The following is a 21,481-nucleotide window of genomic DNA, read 5'->3' as shown; positions in this document are numbered from 1 at the left end:
AAAAAAAGGGCCTGTATAACTAGAATACCTATACTTTCACAAAACTCTTGTTTTCACATGAAAATTAACCGGTTTTAAAAAATTACTTCCGAAAAAACAGAGCATTCAATGCATTAGTCTACAAAGGCACTTTCTGCTTAGAATATTAAACAAGGATTACAGTTTTTCTTGTTATATATGCCATGGTGTATACTGACGGAAAGGGAGAGATGATAGATTCTCAATATAACTACAATGAAGACTTGATATTTACAGAACCATATTAGATGCTCAAGAATAAGAGCACATCATTAGGATATGTCGTGAACATGTGCTCGGAGTTGTGCCACACTGTGCCCTTCCTTTCTAGTCATAAATAGGACTGAGCTGCAGTAGAAGAAAGCACATGCCATCAATTTTAAATGAATGGATTGAGATGATTTTAGTATATGTATGTATAGATAGATAGAACTCATCACCTGTCTGGGGCTGACTTTTTATGTAAGAAAAGAATGGTCAGCATCAAACTGGTGATTATTCTAAATATCACCTATTCGCAAAAGTGGTCAGGAGGGTCAATTATGACCTACCATAAAAGACCAGACTGTCTAGAAAAAGGTCTGAATTTTTGGGTTGTAGAATCCCAGCATGTAGCATAGGAACCTATAGCCCTCCATGGTCTTTCTTGCTGCAAAAGGGAAAGATCTCACATTTTTATTGCGATCTCTCACTCTTTGCATTAACCCAGCGCGGCCACATCCTTAAAGTGGTTACCAAACAGCAACTGCTCTAAAATGTTATCATTCAGCAGAACTGGGTTAGCGCAAAGTGCAAGATCTTGCTCTTTAAACAGGGGTGAAAGGTTTTGGGATGCCGCAATCCAGGAAGTTCAGAGCTGACGTTCTAGAAGGCTGGGGCCTTATAGGGGAGGCATTAGGGACCGCTTTTACTTATAGGGTTTATTTAAGTCAACAGGCTTTGGCTACCCCTTGTTTTCTTAAATAAAAAGACAGCCCCAGACTAGTGAGAGGTACAAGTGTCTTGCTTTAGAACACTTCTAGATTTATGTATTGTGAGGAATATAAAAAAGTTAAAAAAGGTGTTGCAACATAGCCTGAAAGAAAAAAAAAAAAAACACACGAAATATAAAATCTGAATTATGAAATTCACTACATAAATTGGGGTGAGTGTACTTGCACCAGAAATAAGAGCAGTAGGATTACACTAAATTTTGCACAAATACAGTGCATTGTGAAAGTATTTGGCCCCCTCAGACTTTTCTACCTTTTGCCACATTTCTGGCTTCAAACAAAGATATAAAATTCTAATTTTTTGGGGAAGAATCAACAACAAGTGGGACACAATCGTGAAGTGGAACGAAATTTATTGGATATTTTAAACTTTTTTAATAAATTAAAAACTAAAAAGTGGGGCGTGCAATATTATTCGGCCCCCTTGAGTTAATACTTTGTAGCGCCACCTTTTGCTGCGATTACAGCTGCAAGTCGCTTGAGGTATGTCTCTATCAGTTTTGCACATCGAGAGGCTGAAATTCTTGCCCATTCTTCCGTGCAAAACAGCTCGAGCTCATTGAGGTTGGATGGAGGGCGTTTGTGAACAGCAGTTTTTAGCTCTTTCGACTGATTCTCGATTGGATTCAGGTCTGGACTTTGACTTGGCCATTCTAACACTTGGATATGTTTATTTTTGAACCATTCCATTGTAGATTTTGCTTTATGTTTGCGATCATTGTCTTGTTGGAAGTTAAATCTCCGTCCCAGTCTCCGGTCTTTTGCAGACTTCAACAGGTTTTCTTCCAAAATGGTCCTGTATTTGGCTCCGTCCATCTTCCCATCAATTTTAACCATCTTCCCTGTCCCTGCTGAAGAAAAGCAGGCCCAAAACATGATGCTGCCACCACCATGTTTGATAGTGGGGATGGTGTTTTGAGGGTGATGAGCTGTGTTGCTTTTACGCCAAACATATCGTTTTGCATTGTGGCCAAAAAGTTCGATTTTGGTTTCATCTGACCAGAGCACCTTATTCCACATGTTTGGTGTGTTTCCCAGGTGGCTTGTGGCAAACTTCAAATGAGACTTTTTATGGATATCTTTGAAAAATGGCTTTCTTCTTGCCACTCTCCATAAAGGCCAGATTTGTGCAGTGTACGACTGACTGTTGTCCTATGGACAGACTCTCCCACCTCAGCTGTAGATCTCTGCAGTTCATGCAGAGTGATCATGGGCCTTTTGGCTGCATCTCTGATCAGTCTTCTCCTTGTTCGAGATGAAAGTTTAGAGGGATGGCCGGGTCTTGGTAGATTTGCAGTGGTCTGATACTCCTTTCAATATGATTGCTTGCACAGTGCTCCTTGAAATGTTTAAAACTTGAGAAATCTTTTTGTATCCAAATCCGGCTTTAAAACTTCGCCACAACAGTATCTCGGACCTGCCTGGTGTGTTCCTTGGTCTTCATGATGCTCTCTGCACTTGAAACAGAACCCTGAGCCTATCACAGAGCAGGTGATTTATACGGAGACTTGATTACACACAGGTGGATTATATTTATCATTACCAGTCATTTAGGATAACATTGGATCATTCAGAGATCCTCACTGAACTTCTGGAGTATGTTTGTTGCACAGAAAGTAAAGGGACCGAATAATATTGCACGCCCCACTTTTCAGTTTTTAATTTGTTAAAAAAGTTTAAAATAGACAATAAATTTCGTTACACTTCACGATTGTGTCCCACTTGTTGATTCTTCCCAAAAAAAATAGAATTTTATATCTTTATGTTTGAAGCCAGAAATGTGTCAAAAGGTAGAAAAGTTCAAGGGGGCCAACTACTTTCACAATGCACTGTATGTGGCACAAGTGACAGCAAATCTGTTGGTTCATGAAAGGTCTCCCCCCACTTTGTCTGTTTTGATAGTAATGTCACCATTTAAAAATGCTGAAACATTCCCCAAAATGGGTTCTAGGTTGTGAAATTTTAGAGGCCAACGTGCTTATGGGGCAGGGCAGCATATTTTTCGTATAGAATTATTTCCAGTGTTTTATTGTGGGGAAAAAAAAAAAAAAGTCAGGGAAAACCAATGCTTTCTAGAAAACCTGGAAAATAAGTGTGAAGGAGGCCAAATACTAGCAATAAAGCTTCATCCCCTAGAAACACACCCTTACCAATAAAACAAAACAAGAATTGGGCATATTACCATTTTTATTTTATTATTTAATGTCATTACACCTGCTATCACAATGATGGATTACCATGAACTGGGAGCCATCTTTCACATACGCTTCTGGCTATATGGGTGGTGTGCTTCTTGATTGTTCTCTCTTGGGACCCTGATTAAATTATTGACTGACCAATTACATCCTATATTTGTAAGACCAAAAGGAAGTCATTTGTCTGACAGTAGTAATCGTTGGAGCTGGAGCGAGCATCATGAGAAAAAAGCTCATTACCATGGCCCCAGACAAGTTCTACCTTTCTGTTACAGAACTCATGTTTTGATACTTAATTTGTCCCATGGAATTGTTCCACAGCACACTGGCCCTATTGATGTAATACTTGGCCTAGTGCAAGCGTCTTGGACAGGTCATGTATGCAGTTTTCATGCTCGACATACCTTGCTTAGTTAGGGCTTCCTGGAGAGCCGGCGTAATCATTTCTCTTGGTTCTTCATCTGCTTTCCTGCCGGAGTTTTTCAGAGATCCCCCCACCGTTCCTGCCTCTATGCCGATATCTTGGTCCCTCTGAAGAAATAAAAATAAGCAATTATTTTTTGTATGGGAGCTACGGGCCTTTTATACATTTAAACCTTTAGTGAAATAGTTGTTTTACATATACAAGTCGAGAAGTAGAGAAAGAATCAAACTTTGATCACAGAAATGAAAGGCGTCTTTCTCCTGTATATACATGCCATAACATAGCGCTATTTGGTGAAATCCTATTCCCTATATGTCATAACCAATGCAATCTGTGTCTGATGCAGATCTATTGCATGACCGAAACGTCAGAGTAATCAGTGGATTGCAATCACTCTTCATTTGCATATATTATTGGAGTGCAAGGGTCTTTTTGTTTATTGTATATGGAGTGGAATCCTACCTGAGCACCAACCCCACGCATCTCCTGTATCTTAAGGGCGAGAGGAGCGGCAGCGGTCGCTACGCCACAACTATTACACCAGCAGGAACTGGCATAACCTTTGTGGCGAAGCACACACACACACACACACACACACACACACACACACACACACACACACACACACACACACCACTTTGAGCCTTGCCTGCTTTATTAAGAGGCGTGATCCTCTTAACGAATCAGAAGCCTCGCACTCCAACGCGCCCCCTCATCATGACTGACACGAAAAACACTGACCCAAAGAGCTGGAACAATTAGGCTAAATATAATATCAGAGGAAATAAAATCTTCAAACAGCTGTACAATATATCTAGGAAAAGGTTTGCTGCTTTTGCCAATCCACAGAAAAGAGAAAAAAGGAACATCTTACATTCATTCCATCAGAAGGCGTAGATTGGGTGAACACCAATGTAAGTGGAAAGCTACAAATACACCTTAGCAAATTACTGGTAAAGCCCAGCCTACATATTGAGAAAACAATGATTGGACAGGTTGATGTACACAGGTGGCAAAGTGATTCCTGATAATATCAAGAACAGCCAAGAACAATAAGTAAACTAGAAGAGGCTTCTTCTCAGCAGCAGTAAACTGAAGACGACAATGGTACAGAAGGGGCGTCATAAGAAGTGACAGCAATATCTAGACCAGGGATCCTAAATCTGTGTTTCTGAAGCTACATGTGGCTCATAGGGCCAAGATGTGGGGTTTGCGGCTGTCAGCCAATCTGGTGCATTAGTACCAGGTCTCAAACACAGTTATGAGGAGCAAGACTCCAGATGGTGACTTCTGTGAGTAGCCCCACGTAGAAAAGCAGATATAGATGCGTATACACTGGTCTTGGGGTTGGAGAGATAAATTAATTTAGTGCCAAGCTGGAGACAGGATTAGAATGCCAGACAGAGGGGGCGCTTGAAGCTGGATGCGATAGTGTGGTAAGAACACTTGATACAAGAACACCGAATAAGGCTAAAAGGTGGAAAACCCAAGATGCAAGTATACCGCCTCGGTGTGATTTCTGTGGGGAAGCTTTGGCTGTTACTGGTGGGTTATTGGTGTGTCTAACATATGGTATTATTGCGCAAAAATGAATCATATGTACATAGATTAACGTGAGGATATATTTATGATCAGTTTTGATGGGCAGCCAGTGTCATAATCCAATGGGATAAGGTGCAATAGTAGACTAAGTAAATTCAAGATTAAAATATTTTTGGGGGGACCAAGTACAATATTTAGAGATACTCCCAAGATTTGTGCCTATTGAACCCCACATGATATACACTTGAATTTAGTGGCATCTGATATTTTTGGTACCCTTTATTTTCAAAAATTGCTTGAAGAAGACATCTGGATGATTGTGTGCACTACTGAATGACCCATTCTGCGTATATATTTGTGGGAGAGACTATGATTCCATCTATAGTCTACTCCTGCTTTATTATAGGATATTAGCATATTGGTTTCCTTGTACTTTATTTTGTTCACTCTTTCTTCTTCTCCTCTCCTCTCTTAAGGCCCTATAGGGACAGATAGAGAAAGTCTAGGTTCGAACTGGAGCACCATTGCGCAGGTGTAGGGTGCCAAGCTCCGCAGCAAAGTAGGGTCATGTGAGATCGAATATAGGGTTTATCATCTTTCCTGACTGTTAATTTAGAGAGTGTATAAGCTATATCCTTTTCCTTCTTTAGGATATTATCATCAGATACCTTATGAATTACTATGGTCTGATTTTCTTTGCCTTGCCTCCCTTTATAGGGCCTTACAGGGTCAAACAGGAGAGTAGACGTCTGAGCGGGGGCGCCACTGCGCAGGTGTAGGGTGTCAACCTCAGCGGCAAGTTAGGGTTATATTAGAGTTGTGGTAGGGTTTATACTTACCGTCCAAACCTAGCCTACGAGATGAGTGAATAATATTTCGTCATTTATTATATGGGTATTATTAGAGACATTTTTTTTTAACACATCATGAATAAAAGTGAAGTTTTATGAATATATTGTCATTTAGTGTTTAGAGCAAGCTTTGGCTGTCATTATACTGATAATGGGGGATCTGGGTGTCACTAGTGTGGGACAGGCAGGAGCTGGATGTGGCTCTCGAGGTAAGAAAGGTTGGGGATCATTGATCAAGACACTAATATTTTTCAAATAAATAAATTCTATTTTGTGCAAGTTAACGAAGAAATGTAATATTTATTTTGTTTTCTAACAGAAAGAAACAGGGAATTAAACAAATCCGCCTTCTGATGGTAACTTCGGTTTACCCCATAGATGCAACCTATAAATACGGACTATATCTATAATATGTCATGTGCAGAGCTGGCAGTAGTCACAAGCCCACAGTTCTTTTGATAAAAAGGCAAAGTTAGACCGCACGTTTCAGTGGAAGAAAAATATGGGTTATTTGCGGTTCTGTGGTGCAGCCAGTTTCAATATATCTACTTTATTACGGATAACTGAAAAAGGCTTGGCGGTATTTTATAACACCCCATTTTCTACTTAGGAAGAGACATCTATGTGATAGCTACAAGTAAATATTAGGAAGTGTTAATGTCTTGCTATAAATCCACCGTAATACCAAGTTCTTCGCTCTCGTTTACTAAACTACATGATAAATAAGAGTACAGAACAGTTCTAAATACATCAGGACACAGAGCAGATTTTCAGCTGAAAAATACACTTCGGAGCATTTCAAAGTCATAGTCATCTTCATATACATTCCCCAAATATAAATTCCCATTTTCATACGCCTGTGCGAGAACACATAAAAATGTGATGTCAAGAAAAACCAGGCTTAGTTTACAGTATTGGCTGGGAAAAAGAAAATTATGTCAGAATACACACAGACGAGTCTCATACACTCTACATAAGAAAAAATAAAGGATGAACCTAAACAGCTCAATCAATAAGCATTTCTCAGAAGTAACATCTGCCGGGTATATAGAAGGTTTGATTCGTTTTATTCTTCATGGATCATTGAACAGATGACTTGTGCTACTATAGAAGGTATGCAGTGATATACACTACTCAAAAAAATAAAGGGAACACTTGAACAACAGAATATAACTCCAAGTAAATCAAACTTCTGTGAAATCAAACTGTCCTCTTAGGAAGCAACACTGATTGACAAATCAATTTCACATGCTGTTGTGCAAATGGAATAGACAATAGATGGAAATTATTGGCAATTATCAAGACACCCTCAATAAAGGAGTGGTTCTGCAGGTGGGGACCACAGACCTCATCTCAGTACCAATGCTTTCTGGCTGATGTTTTGGTTACTTTTGAATGTTGGTTGTGCTTTCACACTCGTGGTAGCATGAGACGGACTCTACAACCCACAGAAGTTGCTCAGGTAGTGCAGCTCATCCAGGATGGCACATCAATGCGAGCTGTGGCAAGAAGGTTTGCTGTGTCTGTCAGCGTAGTGTCCAGAGGCTGGAGGCAATACCAGGAGACAGGCCAGTACACCAGGAGACGTGGAGAGGGTCGTAGGAGGGCAACAACCCAGCAGCAGGACCGCTACCTCCACCTTTGTGCAAGGAGGAACAAGAGGAGCACTGCCAAATCCCTGGAAAATTACCTCCAGCAGGCCAAAAATGTGCATGTGTCCGCACAAACTGTTAGAAACCGACTCCATCAGGTTGGTATGAGGGCCCGACGTCCACAGATGGGGGTAGTGCTCACAGCCCAACACCATGCAGGACGCTTTGCATTTACCACAGAACACCAGGATTGGCAAAGTCGCCACTGGGGCCCTGTGCTCTTCACAGATGAAAGCAGGTTCACACTGAGCACATGTGACAGACGTGACAGTCTAGAGACGCCATGGAGAGCGATCTGAGGCCTGAAACATCCTTCAGCATGACCGGTTTGGCAGTGGGTCAGTAATGGTATGAGGTGGCATTTCTTTGGAGGGCCGCAAAGCCCTCCATGTGCTCACCAGAGGTAGCCTGACAACCATTAGGTACCGAGAGGAGATCCTCAGACCCTTGTGAGACCATATGCTGGTGCGGTTGGCCCTGGGTTCCTCCTAATGCAGGACAATGCCAGACCTCATGTGGCTGGAGTGTGTCAGCAGTTCCTGCAAAATTAAGGCACTGAAGCTATGGACTTGCCCGCCCTTTTCCCAGACCTGAACCAGATTGAGCACATCTTGGACATCATGTCTCGCTCCATCCACCAACGTCACGTTGCACCACAGACTGTCAGCCAACTCCTGGATGCTTTAGTCCAGGTCTGGGAGGAGATCCCACAGTAGACCATCCGCAACCTCATCAGGAGCATTCCCAGGCGTTGTAGGGAGGTCATACAGGCACGTGGAGGCCACACACAATACTAAGCCTCATTTTGACTTGTTTTAAGGACATTACATCAAAGTTGGATCAGCCTGTAGTGTGTTTTTCCACTTTAATTTTGGGGGTGACTCCAAATCCAGGCCTCCATTGGTTAATAAATTTGATTTCCATTGATGATTTTTGTGTGATTTTGTTGTCAGCACATTCAACTTTGTACAGAACAATGTATTCAATGAGAATATTTCATTCATTCAGATCTAGGATGTGTTATTTGAGTGTTCCCTTTATTTTTTTGAGCAGTGTATATTGGGAGGGCTAAAAACAGGTAAAAGGCTGAACAATGGTTTCCTTGTTGTGGCCTGTGGGCACAAAGGTCCACAGAAAGCGACAGACTTTCGGCAACCTTCTACTTTTTCGGCAGGGATACAAGTGTTCACATGGCAGCTCCAGCAGCAGACACTCTGCTGTTCTGTGGGAGGGGGACTATGATCTAATAAAGGGTTGTCCACACAAAACAAGTCCTTTAAAACGTACTACTTAATGTTAATTGTTCACCAAATAGGCATGTAGTGACTTATAAAAGCAAAGGAAGTCACAGTGCCACCCATGTAAAATCCAGCAGCATTCAATTAACCGGTTAATGAGGTCTTCTTGGTGACCACAGATTCAGTCTATGTAATTTCTGATGTTATGGAATGGAACAAATTGCATTAGAATGTACCTCCCCTAATTACCGCACTTTTTATTGCTGCAATGTTTTCCCATTCATTAGATTTATTCAGTGTTCCGCTTCTGTGGAAAGATATTGTAGGCAGAGCTCCCCAGGTTCCTACTATATACTGTGCAGAGCAGGCAGCACAATGGCTTTCATAGAAGATACATACACAAGTATTATTATAGAGAGAGATTCCCATTACATCTGCATGCTTCTTTTTTCCATTCTCCTTTATCTTTCAATGTAAAAAAAGAAATTTAAATAAGGAAAACATTTTTTTCTCTATTTTAATATTTTTACCTAATTTTTATACTAGCTACATTAGAGGCTTAGAAAACACATTGGGGCCAATTCATTAAGAAAGGCGTTGAGCGCACCAGTCTTAATAAAGTGCTCGCTGGAGTACGATTTACAAAAGTCATTACGAGGCGCAAGCCACTTACAGGAGTACATTTTAATTAATAGATCTTGGAATAAATACAAGTTCCACAATGACATGTGTAGAACTGTTCCTGTGCTGAGATAATCTTATAAATGTGCCCCTGCTGTGTACTGTGTAATGGCTGTGTCTGACCGTGCAGGGACATGGTCTGATCATACCACATCTCCTGGGCAGGGAAAGAAGCAAAAGAGTATACAGACAGGACAGCAGAGGATCACAGCTGATTCTTTGTGTGAGATAAAAACAGGCAGGGAAATGTTTTAACATGTGTTGCCTCACAGAAAGCAGCAGCTGTGATCCCATGCGGACCTGTCTGTATACTCTTTTGCTTCCTCCCCTGCCCAGGAGCTGTGGTATGATCAGACCATGTTCCTGTATGGTCAGACACGGCCATTACACAGTACACAGCAGGAGCACATTTATAAGATTATCTCAGCACAGGAACATTTGTTTTTAAACACATCCAATTGTGGAACTTCTTTTTATTCCAAGATCTATTGATTAAAATGTACTTTGTTCATGGGACAACCCTCTTTAGTGAATTCGGTGTATCAACTTGCCTCGTTAGAAAGGAGTCTCCAGTCAGGGATTGGTGTACCATTTCTGGTGTAAAAAAGACCGGCATTTTTTAGTAACTTGACGAGTTGACTTGGCCGCGCCCTGACCCTCCCCAGCTCCACTCAGCTGGCGTAGAGGCTTCAAAGTGACATTGAAGAAGCCAAGAAAATACTAAACATTTTTGTGCAACTCCAAGTCACAAAATAAGAATTGCAACTTTTAAAAAGCTTTCACACCAGTCTTTTGGCATAAAAGCTTTGATGAATTGTCCCCATTGACTTGTATAATACACTTCTATAGTTCAGTATTGCAGTGCATTATGCCTGCCAGTGTAAAATAGACACTCTGAAACAAAGAAGATGGAAGATTCATTACTAACAAAGGAGACAGATGGAAATATGTACCATGCAGAGACAGGATATCAGTGTGGGGCATGAAAACTAAGAAGTCAACTCACTAGACTGATAAGAACCTGCTCTAGAGAGGAGGATTATCATAGGAACAGAGGACGGTTAGGGAGTTTGTACAGAGGTGTTACATAAAGGAGGGTATTGAGAATGTAAGTGAGGAGAGGAAATAAGAAGACAAGTGAAAGCAGAGAATACCAGATGTCTTATTGCCACATTTGATAATCAAGCTGGATTGGTTAGAAAAACAAAACAAAACAAACAATAAGGAAACAATGGCAATTACTACATTGTGATGGCAGATATGGTAAGCCATTTACAAAAAAAATGTCTATTCATATACATGCTATTATTACTGTCACTATTCTTATTTCCTTTCCCCAGTGAATTACCACAGCCAACGCTACACCCACGATTTCATGAGTATTTTGGCTGATTAGAGTGGAACACTGCTCTCACAATGCTACTATTCTCACAACCAGAAGCATTAGCACTTTACTCATCACTGCCTCGGTATCTAGTGGCTTTGTACATCCGGTTCATGCTATAGGCTTACTTGTAAATGTAGTGGTAGGCATGTCTGACACTTTCACTTCATATACAGACAGCGTTGTCTTTTCACTTTCGGCATATCATGAATTTTATTAAAAAAAACTGCTACAAAGTTATATTTCATATATATTATAGCAAATTACATTATATAACTTGATGCATTGTATTCTTAATCTTACATGTCCACTATGTATTATAGCCTGGGCATACACATTAACAGGCTCAGACCACATTATGTCTATAGCCATATCAGGATCTGCTTATTTGCACATGGAATAGAAATATATGCAAACAATTATCAATGTCCCAGTTTTGGTGCGTTTTTTGAAGCGGTTTATTTTTGCTGCGTCAAAAGTGCAACGTCCTACAGTTCCAGTAAAGTGGATGGCATTTATAGAAATCTCCTGCCCACTGAGATTTTATTATACTCAGCGTATATGGACCTGCGGTGCATGTTTCACATCCACAGCATGGCAATTTCTTGTGGTTTCGCTGAGTTTTCTGTGCGCATTTTCCCCATAGACTTATTAGATGCGTTTTTTACCTGCGGTTTTCCCGCATATGCATTGTACCCTGCACCCAAGTATGTCAAAGCCAAACACCAGGAAGTATCAAAAACAAAGCAGCTTCATACAAAACATGACACCAAAGAGACAAAAAAAACGCAGCGTCATTCGCGATAAAAATGCATGCAAAAAAGGCAAGTAACCCAATTTAAATAGGTGCAGAAATTCTGCAACATCAAAAACTCACCTAAAGTTTAATCGACGGAACAAAGCCTTAGTCTTTAATACTAGGCAACCGCACAGCTACAACATATAGGGCCTACTGGTTGCATCGGCATGTAAAATGGGTGACGTCAGATACCACAAACTCTGCTATTGGTGCACTTGCCTATATCAAGCATGATGTATTGTAAGTGCACTGGGTGATAGCCGATCATTCTACTACCCATGTGCTTTAAATTATTCTGATAGACTTTCCTAAATCTTTGTTTTGGGACAAGAGCAGAACCGATGTAATCTTATGGGTAACAGCTGTTTATACGGGATTTTCTACATTTATTTTACTCCCTTATATAGCACTTTACAGGCTATCATCGCTGTCCCCACGGGGGCTCACAGTCACGACATGTTTTTTTCAGGTGAGAATGTTCAGTAACCTGCCTGTAAAAGCAAAATAAAGGCTAAAGACCAAACATGCATTGTAATCTAAAAACAAATTGCTGTTCATGTGTTCAGTCTTAGGCTGTGTGCCCACGATGAGTTTTTCAAGCGTTTACGCTGCGGAATTTCCGCAGCGTAAACGCTTGTAAACCTTCCCCCATGGTCTCCAATGCAATTCCGCACTTTCTATGCACATGCTGCGGATTTTTCCGCAGCATTTATGCTGCGCTCAAAAATCCGCAGCATGTCCATTAATTTTGCGGAAGCGCGGTGTAATCGCCACCATTGACTTGCATTAGAACGCGCCAATTCCCCAAGACTGCATCTGTACTTTCGTAATTGGCGTGTTCTAATGTGCGGATGGTACCCGGGTGTGGAGGACAGGAGACTCTCCTCCACACCCAGGTACCATAAAAAAAAAAAGAATAAAATAAAAAATAAAAATTATATTCACCTTCTGACGGCCCCCGGACTCCTTCTCTTCGCTTGCCGACAGATCGCGCAGGACTGAAGGACCTGCGCTGACGTCACAGTCATGTGACAGAAGGTCTTTCAGTACAGAGTACCGCGATCTGCCGGCAGCCAGCACAGGAGCGCAGCAAGTCTCGGGCGCCATCGGAAGGTAAGTATAGGTTTATTTCTTTATTTTTAACCATTCTCTCGGGTCACACTATAAAAATCCATGCCGTTTGCATGGATTTATATAGTGTGACCTAGTTGTCACAAGCACTTTCCAAGTGATGCCAACTGCTTGGAAAGCGCTTGTCAACCCGCATGCAGAAATGCATGTGAAGAACGCTTCACTTCCGCATGTCCCTGGCAGGAAAACACATGTACAATCCGCATGCGTTTTTTTCTGCCAGGGAGATGCAGAAACGCTCAGGAAAAAATCCTGAGCATTTCGGCATCGTGGGCACATAGCCTTAAGCTTCTTTTAACGGGTTCATGTTTCCAAAGATGTGAGGCAGTTAAAAGATTGACCAGAACATTCTTCAGGTGGCTTACAAATGTGTTATTATATATTATTTAATTATATTATGGTAATTTATTTTACACAAGTTAAGAAACAAAAGACAGCAAAAGAAGTCATAAAAAAGGAAGAGACAGCCAAAAAAAACGTGTTAGAAAAAAAACATTGAGCACATACCCAATTTGTTTCATTAACCCTGACACAAATCCACCATATACAGTACAGACCAAAAGTTTGGTCACACCTTCTCATTTAAAGATTTAAAGATATTCTAGGTTCTTCAAAGTAGCCACCTTTTGCTTTGATGACTGCTTTGCACACTCTTGGCATTCTCTTGATGAGCTTCAAGAGGTAGTCACCGGAAATGGTCTTCCAACAATCTTGAAGGAGTTCCCAGAGATGCTTAGCACTTGTTGGCCCTTTTGCCTTCACTCTGCGGTCCAGCTCACCACAAACCATCTCGATTGGGTTCAGGTCTGGTGACTGTGGAGGCCAGGTCATCTGGTGTAGCACCCCATCACTCTCCCTCTTGGTCAAATAGCCCTTACACAGCCTGGAGGTGTGTTTGGGGTCATTGTCCTATTGAAAAATAAATGATGGTCCAACTAAACGCAAACCGGATGGAATAGCATGCCGCTGCAAGATGCTGTGGTAGCCATACTGGTTCAGTATGCCTTCAATTTTGAATAAATCCCCAACAGTGTCACCAGCAAAGCACCCCCACACAATTACACCTCCTCCTCCATGCTTCACGGTGGGAACCAGGCATGTAGAGTCCATCCGTTCTCCTTTTCTGCGTTGCACAAAGACATTGTGGTTGGAACCAAAGATCTCAAATTTGGACTCATCAGACCAAAGCACAGATTTCCACTGGTCTAATGTCCATTCCTTGTGTTCTTTAGCCCAAACAAGTCTCTTCTGCTTGTTGCCTGTCCTTAGCAGTGGTTTCCTAGCAGCTATTTTACCATGAAGGCCTGCTGCACTAAGTCTCCTCTTAACAGTTGTTGAAGAGATGTGTCTGCTGCTAGAACTCTGTGTGGCATTGACCTGGTCTCTAATCTGAGATGCTGATTACCTGCAATTTCTGAGGTTGGTGACTCGGATAAACTTATCCTCAGAAGCAGAGGTGACTCTTGGTCTTCCTTTCCTGGGGCGGTCCTCATGTGAGCCAGTTTCTTTGTAGCGCTTGATGGTTTTTGCAACTGCACTTGGGGACACTTTCAAGGTTTGCCCAATTTTTCAGACTGACTGACCTTCATTTCTTAAAGTAATGATGGCCACTTGTTTTTCTTTACTTAGAATTTGTATTATGGCAAGAAAAAAGCAGCTAACAGTCTATTCAGTAGGACTATCAGCTGTGTATCCACCTGACTTCTGAACAACACAACTGATGGTCCCAACCCCATTTATAAGGCAAGAAATCCCGCTTATTAAACCTGACAGGGCACACCTGTGAAGTGAAAACCATTTCCGGTGACTACCTCTTGAAGCTCATCAAGAGAATGCCAAGAGTGTGCAAAGCAGTCATCAAAGCAAAAGGTGGCTACTTTGAAGAACCTAGAATATAAAAGACATATTTTCAGTTATTTCACACTTTTTTGCTAAGTATATAATTCCACATGTGTTAATTCATAGTTTTGATGCCTTCAGTGTGAATGTACAATTTTCAAAGTCATGAACATACAGAAAAATCTTTAAATGAGAAGGTGTGTCCAAACTTTTGGTCTGTACTGTACATCAAAACGTGCAGAGTCATTGCCAGACACCATCACATCCACAGGAACGTCTGGTCTTTTCATGCTCTACTCTCCTTACACGGGGCAGGGTTACATTATGGGTGTTAACTGCCATCAGCTAATATTGCATTATTTTTGCCATTTCTTCTATATGATAACTCTTACACTCCCTTTATGAAAAGCTTTACTTGGCGAGATACTTGCCTCTTGAGGGTGCGGGTTTCTTTCTAGTCCATCATTCTTAGGATTAACCAGATATTTTTTGCTGAATTTTTAAATATTGCCTATGTTGTACCGGATGTTTTGATTTTTTTTTTTTTCAAATTCAAGCTTTTTATTTTGGTGTTGAAAAAGTACAAGAAAATACAATATACATAGTAAAAGGGGTAGCGTAACTATAAATCTATGCATAACTACAGTACATTGGGGGGTACAGGGAGGGTTTTCCATCAATATCCAGATCAAGCATGTATTTTTCCATATAAAAGATAGAGAGGGAGCGGACCACGGCAGACCACCAATCAATAGAGTGTGATTATGATCATTGTTGTGACGACATCACGGATAACTTTAGTTGGGGGCTAGATGGTAGGCGTTAAGAGTTTTGGAAATCCATCCAATCCCTCCAAATCACACAGTATCTATCATCATCAGCCGGTGAGATGGCAATCAGATGCTCCATCCTATTAAGGAGAGAAATCTCCAAAAACCATTCCTCCACAGTGGATGGGTCTCTGCTTTTCCAGTGTCGGGGAATGACATTCTTAGCCGCCTGTATTAGGTAGCCTATTGATGACCTTTTATAACTACGTTTACTTATTGGTAACATTGATAAAAGGAGGGCTTCTGGCGTATTAGGGATAGTCAAACCAGTTATTTTCTCAATCATGGGAACCACCTTTGCCCAAAATGCATTTATTATAGCGCACCCCCCACCATATGTGTGACATTGTCCCTTCCCCCTCCCCACATCTCGAACATCTGTCTGAGACCACTGGATACCATCTATGAAGGACTGCTGGTACCCGGTACCATCTAGAGATAATTTTGAAGGAGGTTTCCTGAGCTTTGGACCCTATTGAGGTTTTATGTGTTAGGAAGCAACATTTGGACTTCCCCAGTTCCCTTTCCCATGCACCGCAGAATCCTGGCCTATTGTCAGCTACCTGGGCAATGAGGAGATTATACAGTAGGGAGATGGAGTGTGTAGGGGATGACAATGATAGGCACAATTTTTCAAAGTTTGTGAGATCTCTATGAAGATGTGTGCGCTTCTTCACAGTTGAATAGAAGTGTTGTAATTGACTACATTCAAAATTAGCCTTCGGGGAAGTGGCTCTTCCCTGTAACAAGTCATTGAGGGGGAGCAGCGAAGTATTGGAGAGGACATGAGAAAATAATATCGGATGGGATTTGTTTGAACCGAGAAATCTATTTGCAGATAATCCAGATTTCCCACCAGGACTATCTGAAAATCGGGAGCAAGGGGCTCTGGGTGTCGATTGAGGATAAGCTTTTTTTATGGGATCTCAAAGCCAGAGCAGTGGCTTAAGTACTATATGACATGAGGCCAAGAGAGGGGACAATTAAATGGGCGCACCATGGGAGAGTGGTAAGAGCTTTAGGACAAATGGATTGAGCTATTTTGACCCATAATTTCCCCTCCGAATGATGGAAGAAGTCCAGGATTCTAGCGTGTACTGCTGCCATGTAATACCTTCTACAATTCGGAAGGCTAAGGCCCCCCCCCCCACACTTTTGTTTGTGTCTGATCAGAACGTCTCCCCGAATGCGTGGACGCCCACTTGCCCAGATAAATCTGCAAAAGCTACTGCGTAGTCTTTTCCAAAAATTTGAGGGAATTACCACGGGAATGGTTTGGAAGAGGTATAAGAGTTTAGGTAGGACGTTCATTTTTAGTATATTTATTCTGCCGAACCAGGAAAAATCCTTCACCGTCCAAGAAGTAAGATCTCTATGGAGTTGTTCAATAAAGGGCCCAAAATTAAGATAAAATAGACGGGAAAGGTCTCGTTTTGATTTTTTTTTAATTAATATATTTTTAAGATATTTTCTGTGTCGCTTTTGGTGGTGCCTGCCTGTTTCTATATGGTTTCCGACACAGAATACCGAGCGCTGGATTAAGGTGTAAAATTTCTTAAAGGGACTGTCAGCAGAGAATGACTGTTTAAACCAAGTAAAGGTCCTGGGTGCTTCACAGCAGGCTAATCATTTATATACACCTTTCCTCCTGCTTGTTTTCTATCCATCTCCACCATTCTCCGGCTCTATGAAGTCAAAGCTGTCAAAGAAGAGGGGAGAGGAGATCTAGGGAAAACAAGTAGGTGTGAAGGTGTATATAAAGGATTTGCACCACCATGTCCATGATGCACCCTCTAAGAGCCATGCAACTTTACATTAGTTTAAAACCTATCAGAAATAAATGCAAAAAACATATTTTTAGAAACTTCCAGTGCCAGAAAAGCACCTCTTAAAAAGGGAATCTGTCTGCCTCAGTTGAGGTTGCAAAACCCTGCCAAGATACCTTAAATCCAACACCATCACTTAGTTTACTGGTTGCAGCAGTTTGACACACAGTTTATAGATTTACAATGCAGCAGAGCTGAGGAAGCCAACCATGCCCATACAGGGCTCTCTATGTATCCGTATTCGGTCAGTATTTTTTGCCTGCACATGAGGAAAGACATAACAAAATCAGAAAAACTATGCTACATTTCTAATTGGAGGTATTTACTAATATTATATTATTATTATTATTATTCCTACTACATATTGGGATAGGATCTTGGAGATGGGAATACCCCTTTAAATGCCCTATTATTTTAGATGGAGGTAGGCTGATGTTACTGTGAATGCACATTATGGAGCAATTGGTGTAAATTGTAAAAGGGAGCACAGTATAGCAAAGGGCAGTGGGGTAGGGGGATATTTTGGAGAGGGGAAGTGTGTGAGGGGATTTTTTGAAGAGGGGCAGCGCGTGGGGGGATATTTTGTGCAGGAAGCACAGGGAGGGGTAATTATTCAGGGGCACAGCATGAGAGAATAATTCTACTTTAATTTTTAATGGTACAGTCTTGGGAAGTGATGCAGAAGACCAGAGAAGAGGGAAGTCTGCAGAGATTAGCTGTGGGCATGAATTCTCACCATGGCATCTGTACTACATGGGGATGAAAGGGAAGGAAACAACTTCAAATCAGAAGAGGTCACCTATAAAAGGTACCTAGATGTAAATGTTTATTTAGGATACTTCCTGCGTATCATCAGTGCTGTGGTGGCTTTATGTTTCACAGTCTGATGATGGTTGGTAACGGCTCCCTATATCTCCTTACCATTGTCAAATGGAATCTGTCAGCAGGTTTTTGCAACCTCATCTGAGAGCAAGCTGATGTAGGCAAAGAGAAACTGAATACAACAATATATCACTTATTTAACCCCTTTACAGCCTGTGGCGTATTAGTACGCACCGGGCTGTAACCCCCTGTTCAGCGCAGGCTTCGGCGCTGAGCCCACACTGAACCGGGCACATGTCAGCTGTAATAATCAGCTGACATGTGCCCGCAACAGTCGCAGGTGGAATCGCGATCCACCACCAGCTGTTAACATGTTAAATGCCGCAGTCAATCTCTGACAGCGGCATTTAACATCGCAGCGCCGGAAGCGCGTCACTTACCCCGCACATCGGTGACCCCGTCACGAGACCGCGGGTCACCGATGCGTGGGCATGACAACCCTGGGTCTGCAGCAGACTCCAGTGGTTGTCATGAGCTGATCGCTATGAGCGCCACCTAGTGGTCAGCACTCATAGCACATGAGCATTTCTGCTACATAGAAGTGATCTGCTGTAGCAGAGGCGATCAGACAAGTGCCGCTTCTAATCTCCTATGGAGACCATAGAAGCAAGCAAAAAAAGAATAAGTTTTTAAAAATATTAAAAAAAAAAAAAAAAAAAAACACGATTAAATCACCCCCCTTTCGCCCCATTAAAAAAAAAAAAAAAAAAAAAAACACATACACATATTTGGAATCGCCGCATTCAGAATCGCCCGATCTATCAATATAAAAAAAAATTAATCCGATTGGTAAACGGTGTAACCAGAAAAAAATTACAAACGCCAGAATTACATTTTTTGGTCGCCGCAACATTGCAATAAAATGCAATAACGGGCGATCATCTACAACTCATCTACCAAAAAATAAGCCCCCACACGACCATATTGACCAAAAAATAAAAACGCTATGATTCTAAGAACAAGGGGAGCAAAAAACGAAAATGCAAAAACTGGAAATCCCAGGGTTGCGAAGGGGTTAATGGGTGCAGCCATTCCCACACAATCCGAGCTTTTAGATTTAGCATAGAGCACCCAGTACTACAGTACAGAACAAAAGTTTGGACACACCTTCTCATTTAAAGATTTTTCTGTATTTTCATGACTATGAAAATTGTACATTCACACTGAAGGCATCAAAACTATGAATTAACACATGTGGAATTATATACTTAACAAAAAAGTGTGAAACAACTGAAAATATGTCTTATATTCTTGGTTCTTCAAAGTAGCCACCTTTTACTTTGATGATTGCTTTGCACACTCTAGGCATTCTCTTGATGAGCTTCAAGAGGTAGTCACCGGAAATGGTTTTCACTTCACAGGTGTGCCCTCTCTGGTTTAATAAGTGGGATTTCTTGCCTTATAAATGGGGTTGGGACCATCAGTTGTGTTGTGCAGAAGTCAGGTGGATACACAGCTGATAGTCCTACTGAATAGACTGTCAGAATTTGTATTATGGCAAGAAAAAAGCAGCTAAGTAAAGAAAATAAAGTGGCCATCATTACTTTAAGATATGAAGGTCAGTCAGTCTGAAAAATTGGGCAAACTTTGAAAGTGTCCCCAAGTGCAGTTGCAAAAACCATCAAGCGCTACAAAGAAACTGGCTCACATGAGGACCACCCCAGGAAAGGAAGACCAAGAGTCACCTCTGCTTCTGAGGATAAATTTATCCGAGTCACCAGCCTCAAAAATCGCAGGTTAACAGCAGCTCAGATTAGAGACCAGGTCAATGCCACACAGAGTTCTAGCAGCAGACACATCTCTTCAACAACTGTTAAGAGGAGACTTTGTGCAGCAGGCCTTCATGGTAAAATAGCTGCTAGGAAACCACTGCTAAGGACAGGCAACAAGCAGAAGAGACTTGTTTGGGCTACAGAACACAAGGAATGGACATTAGACCAGTGGAAATCTGTGCTTTGGTCTGATGAGTCCAAATTTGAGATCTTTGGTTCCAACCACAAAGTCTTTGTGCGACGCAGAAAAGGTGAACGGATGGACTCTACATGCCTGGTTCCCACCATGAAGCATGGAGGAGGAGGTGTGATGGTGTGGGGGTGCTTTGCTGGTGACACTGTTGGGGATTTATTCAAAATTGAAGGCATACTGAACCAGCATGGCTACCACAGCATCTTGCAGCGGCATGCTATTCCATCCGGCTTACGTTTAATTGGACCATCATTTATTTTTCAACAGGACAATGACCCCAAACACACCTCCAGGCTGTGTAAGGGCTATTTGACCAAGAGTAAGAGTGATGGGGTGCTACGCCAGATGACCTGGCCTCCACAGTCACCAGACCTGAACCCAATCGAGATGGTTTGGGGTGAGCTGGACCGCAGAGTGAAGGCAAAAGGACCAACAAGTGCTAAGCATCTCTGAGAACTCCTTCAAGATTGTTGGAAGACCATTTCCGGTGACTACCTCTTGAAGCTCATCAAGAGAATGCCAAGAGTGTGCAAAGCAGTCATCAAAGCAAAAGGTGGCTACTTTGAAGAACCTAGAATATAAGACATATTTTCAGTTGTTTCACACTTTTTTGTTAAGTATATAATTCCACATGTGTTAATTCATAGTTTTGATGCCTTCAGTGTGAATGTACAATTTTCATAGTCATGAAAATACAGAAAAATCTTTAAGTGAGAAGGTGTGTCCAAACTTTTGGTCTATACTGTATACACAAATACACATACATCACAGTGGGGGAATTTGTCACATTATTTGCTTCATGATGGCTGAATACTACACAATATATTTCCAATGATCTATTATATACAAGGAGTTGGATTATTAAATTTCAGCAATATTGATCAAGGCCAGAAATTAAAAATAACCCTTCGGCATAACCCTCATCTCAAAATAGAAATTGAAGCCTCATTTTCCATACAAGGATTTATCAATGAATTTACACACAGTCATACATAGATGTGGCAGAACTACTAACAATCATTGTCTGGTAGCATTGGATCTGTAAATACATCAGTAATAATTCAGGCCTGCTTTACAGAAACACTGGGTTTCCATAGTAACAGTACAATACTTACAAATCAGCCAAAATGAGAGTGTCTGCTGGGGATGACTGTCTGTAGAAGAAACCTTTTCTCTAACATTTTCATGTGGACATCAAACATATTCATGCAAAAAATACAAGACAGTATACA

The 21,481-nt window shown here is 41.4% G+C and overlaps 1 protein-coding gene across 1 annotated transcript in view; it reads right to left on the bottom strand.

Annotated features, from left to right (window-relative positions):
- LOC141212854 (S-adenosyl-L-methionine-dependent tRNA 4-demethylwyosine synthase TYW1-like) overlaps nt 1-21,481 on the bottom strand; it is a 273,215-nt gene that overhangs the window by 224,421 nt on the left and 27,313 nt on the right. The window contains exon 8 of the mRNA XM_073665131.1: nt 3,610-3,736. Within this exon, the coding sequence (XP_073521232.1) occupies nt 3,610-3,736 (127 nt within the window). The remainder of the gene's footprint in view (nt 1-3,609; nt 3,737-21,481) is intronic.

The sequence above is a fragment of the Phyllobates terribilis genome, unplaced genomic scaffold (genome assembly GCF_046119375.1).
Source record: "Phyllobates terribilis strain yellow unplaced genomic scaffold, ASM4611937v1 Scaffold_2__4_contigs__length_985480577, whole genome shotgun sequence".
In the NCBI taxonomy this organism is placed as follows: Eukaryota; Metazoa; Chordata; class Amphibia; order Anura; family Dendrobatidae; genus Phyllobates; species Phyllobates terribilis.
The sequence above is the reverse complement of the archived record's forward strand: the minus strand, read 5'-3'. Positions and strand labels throughout refer to the sequence as shown.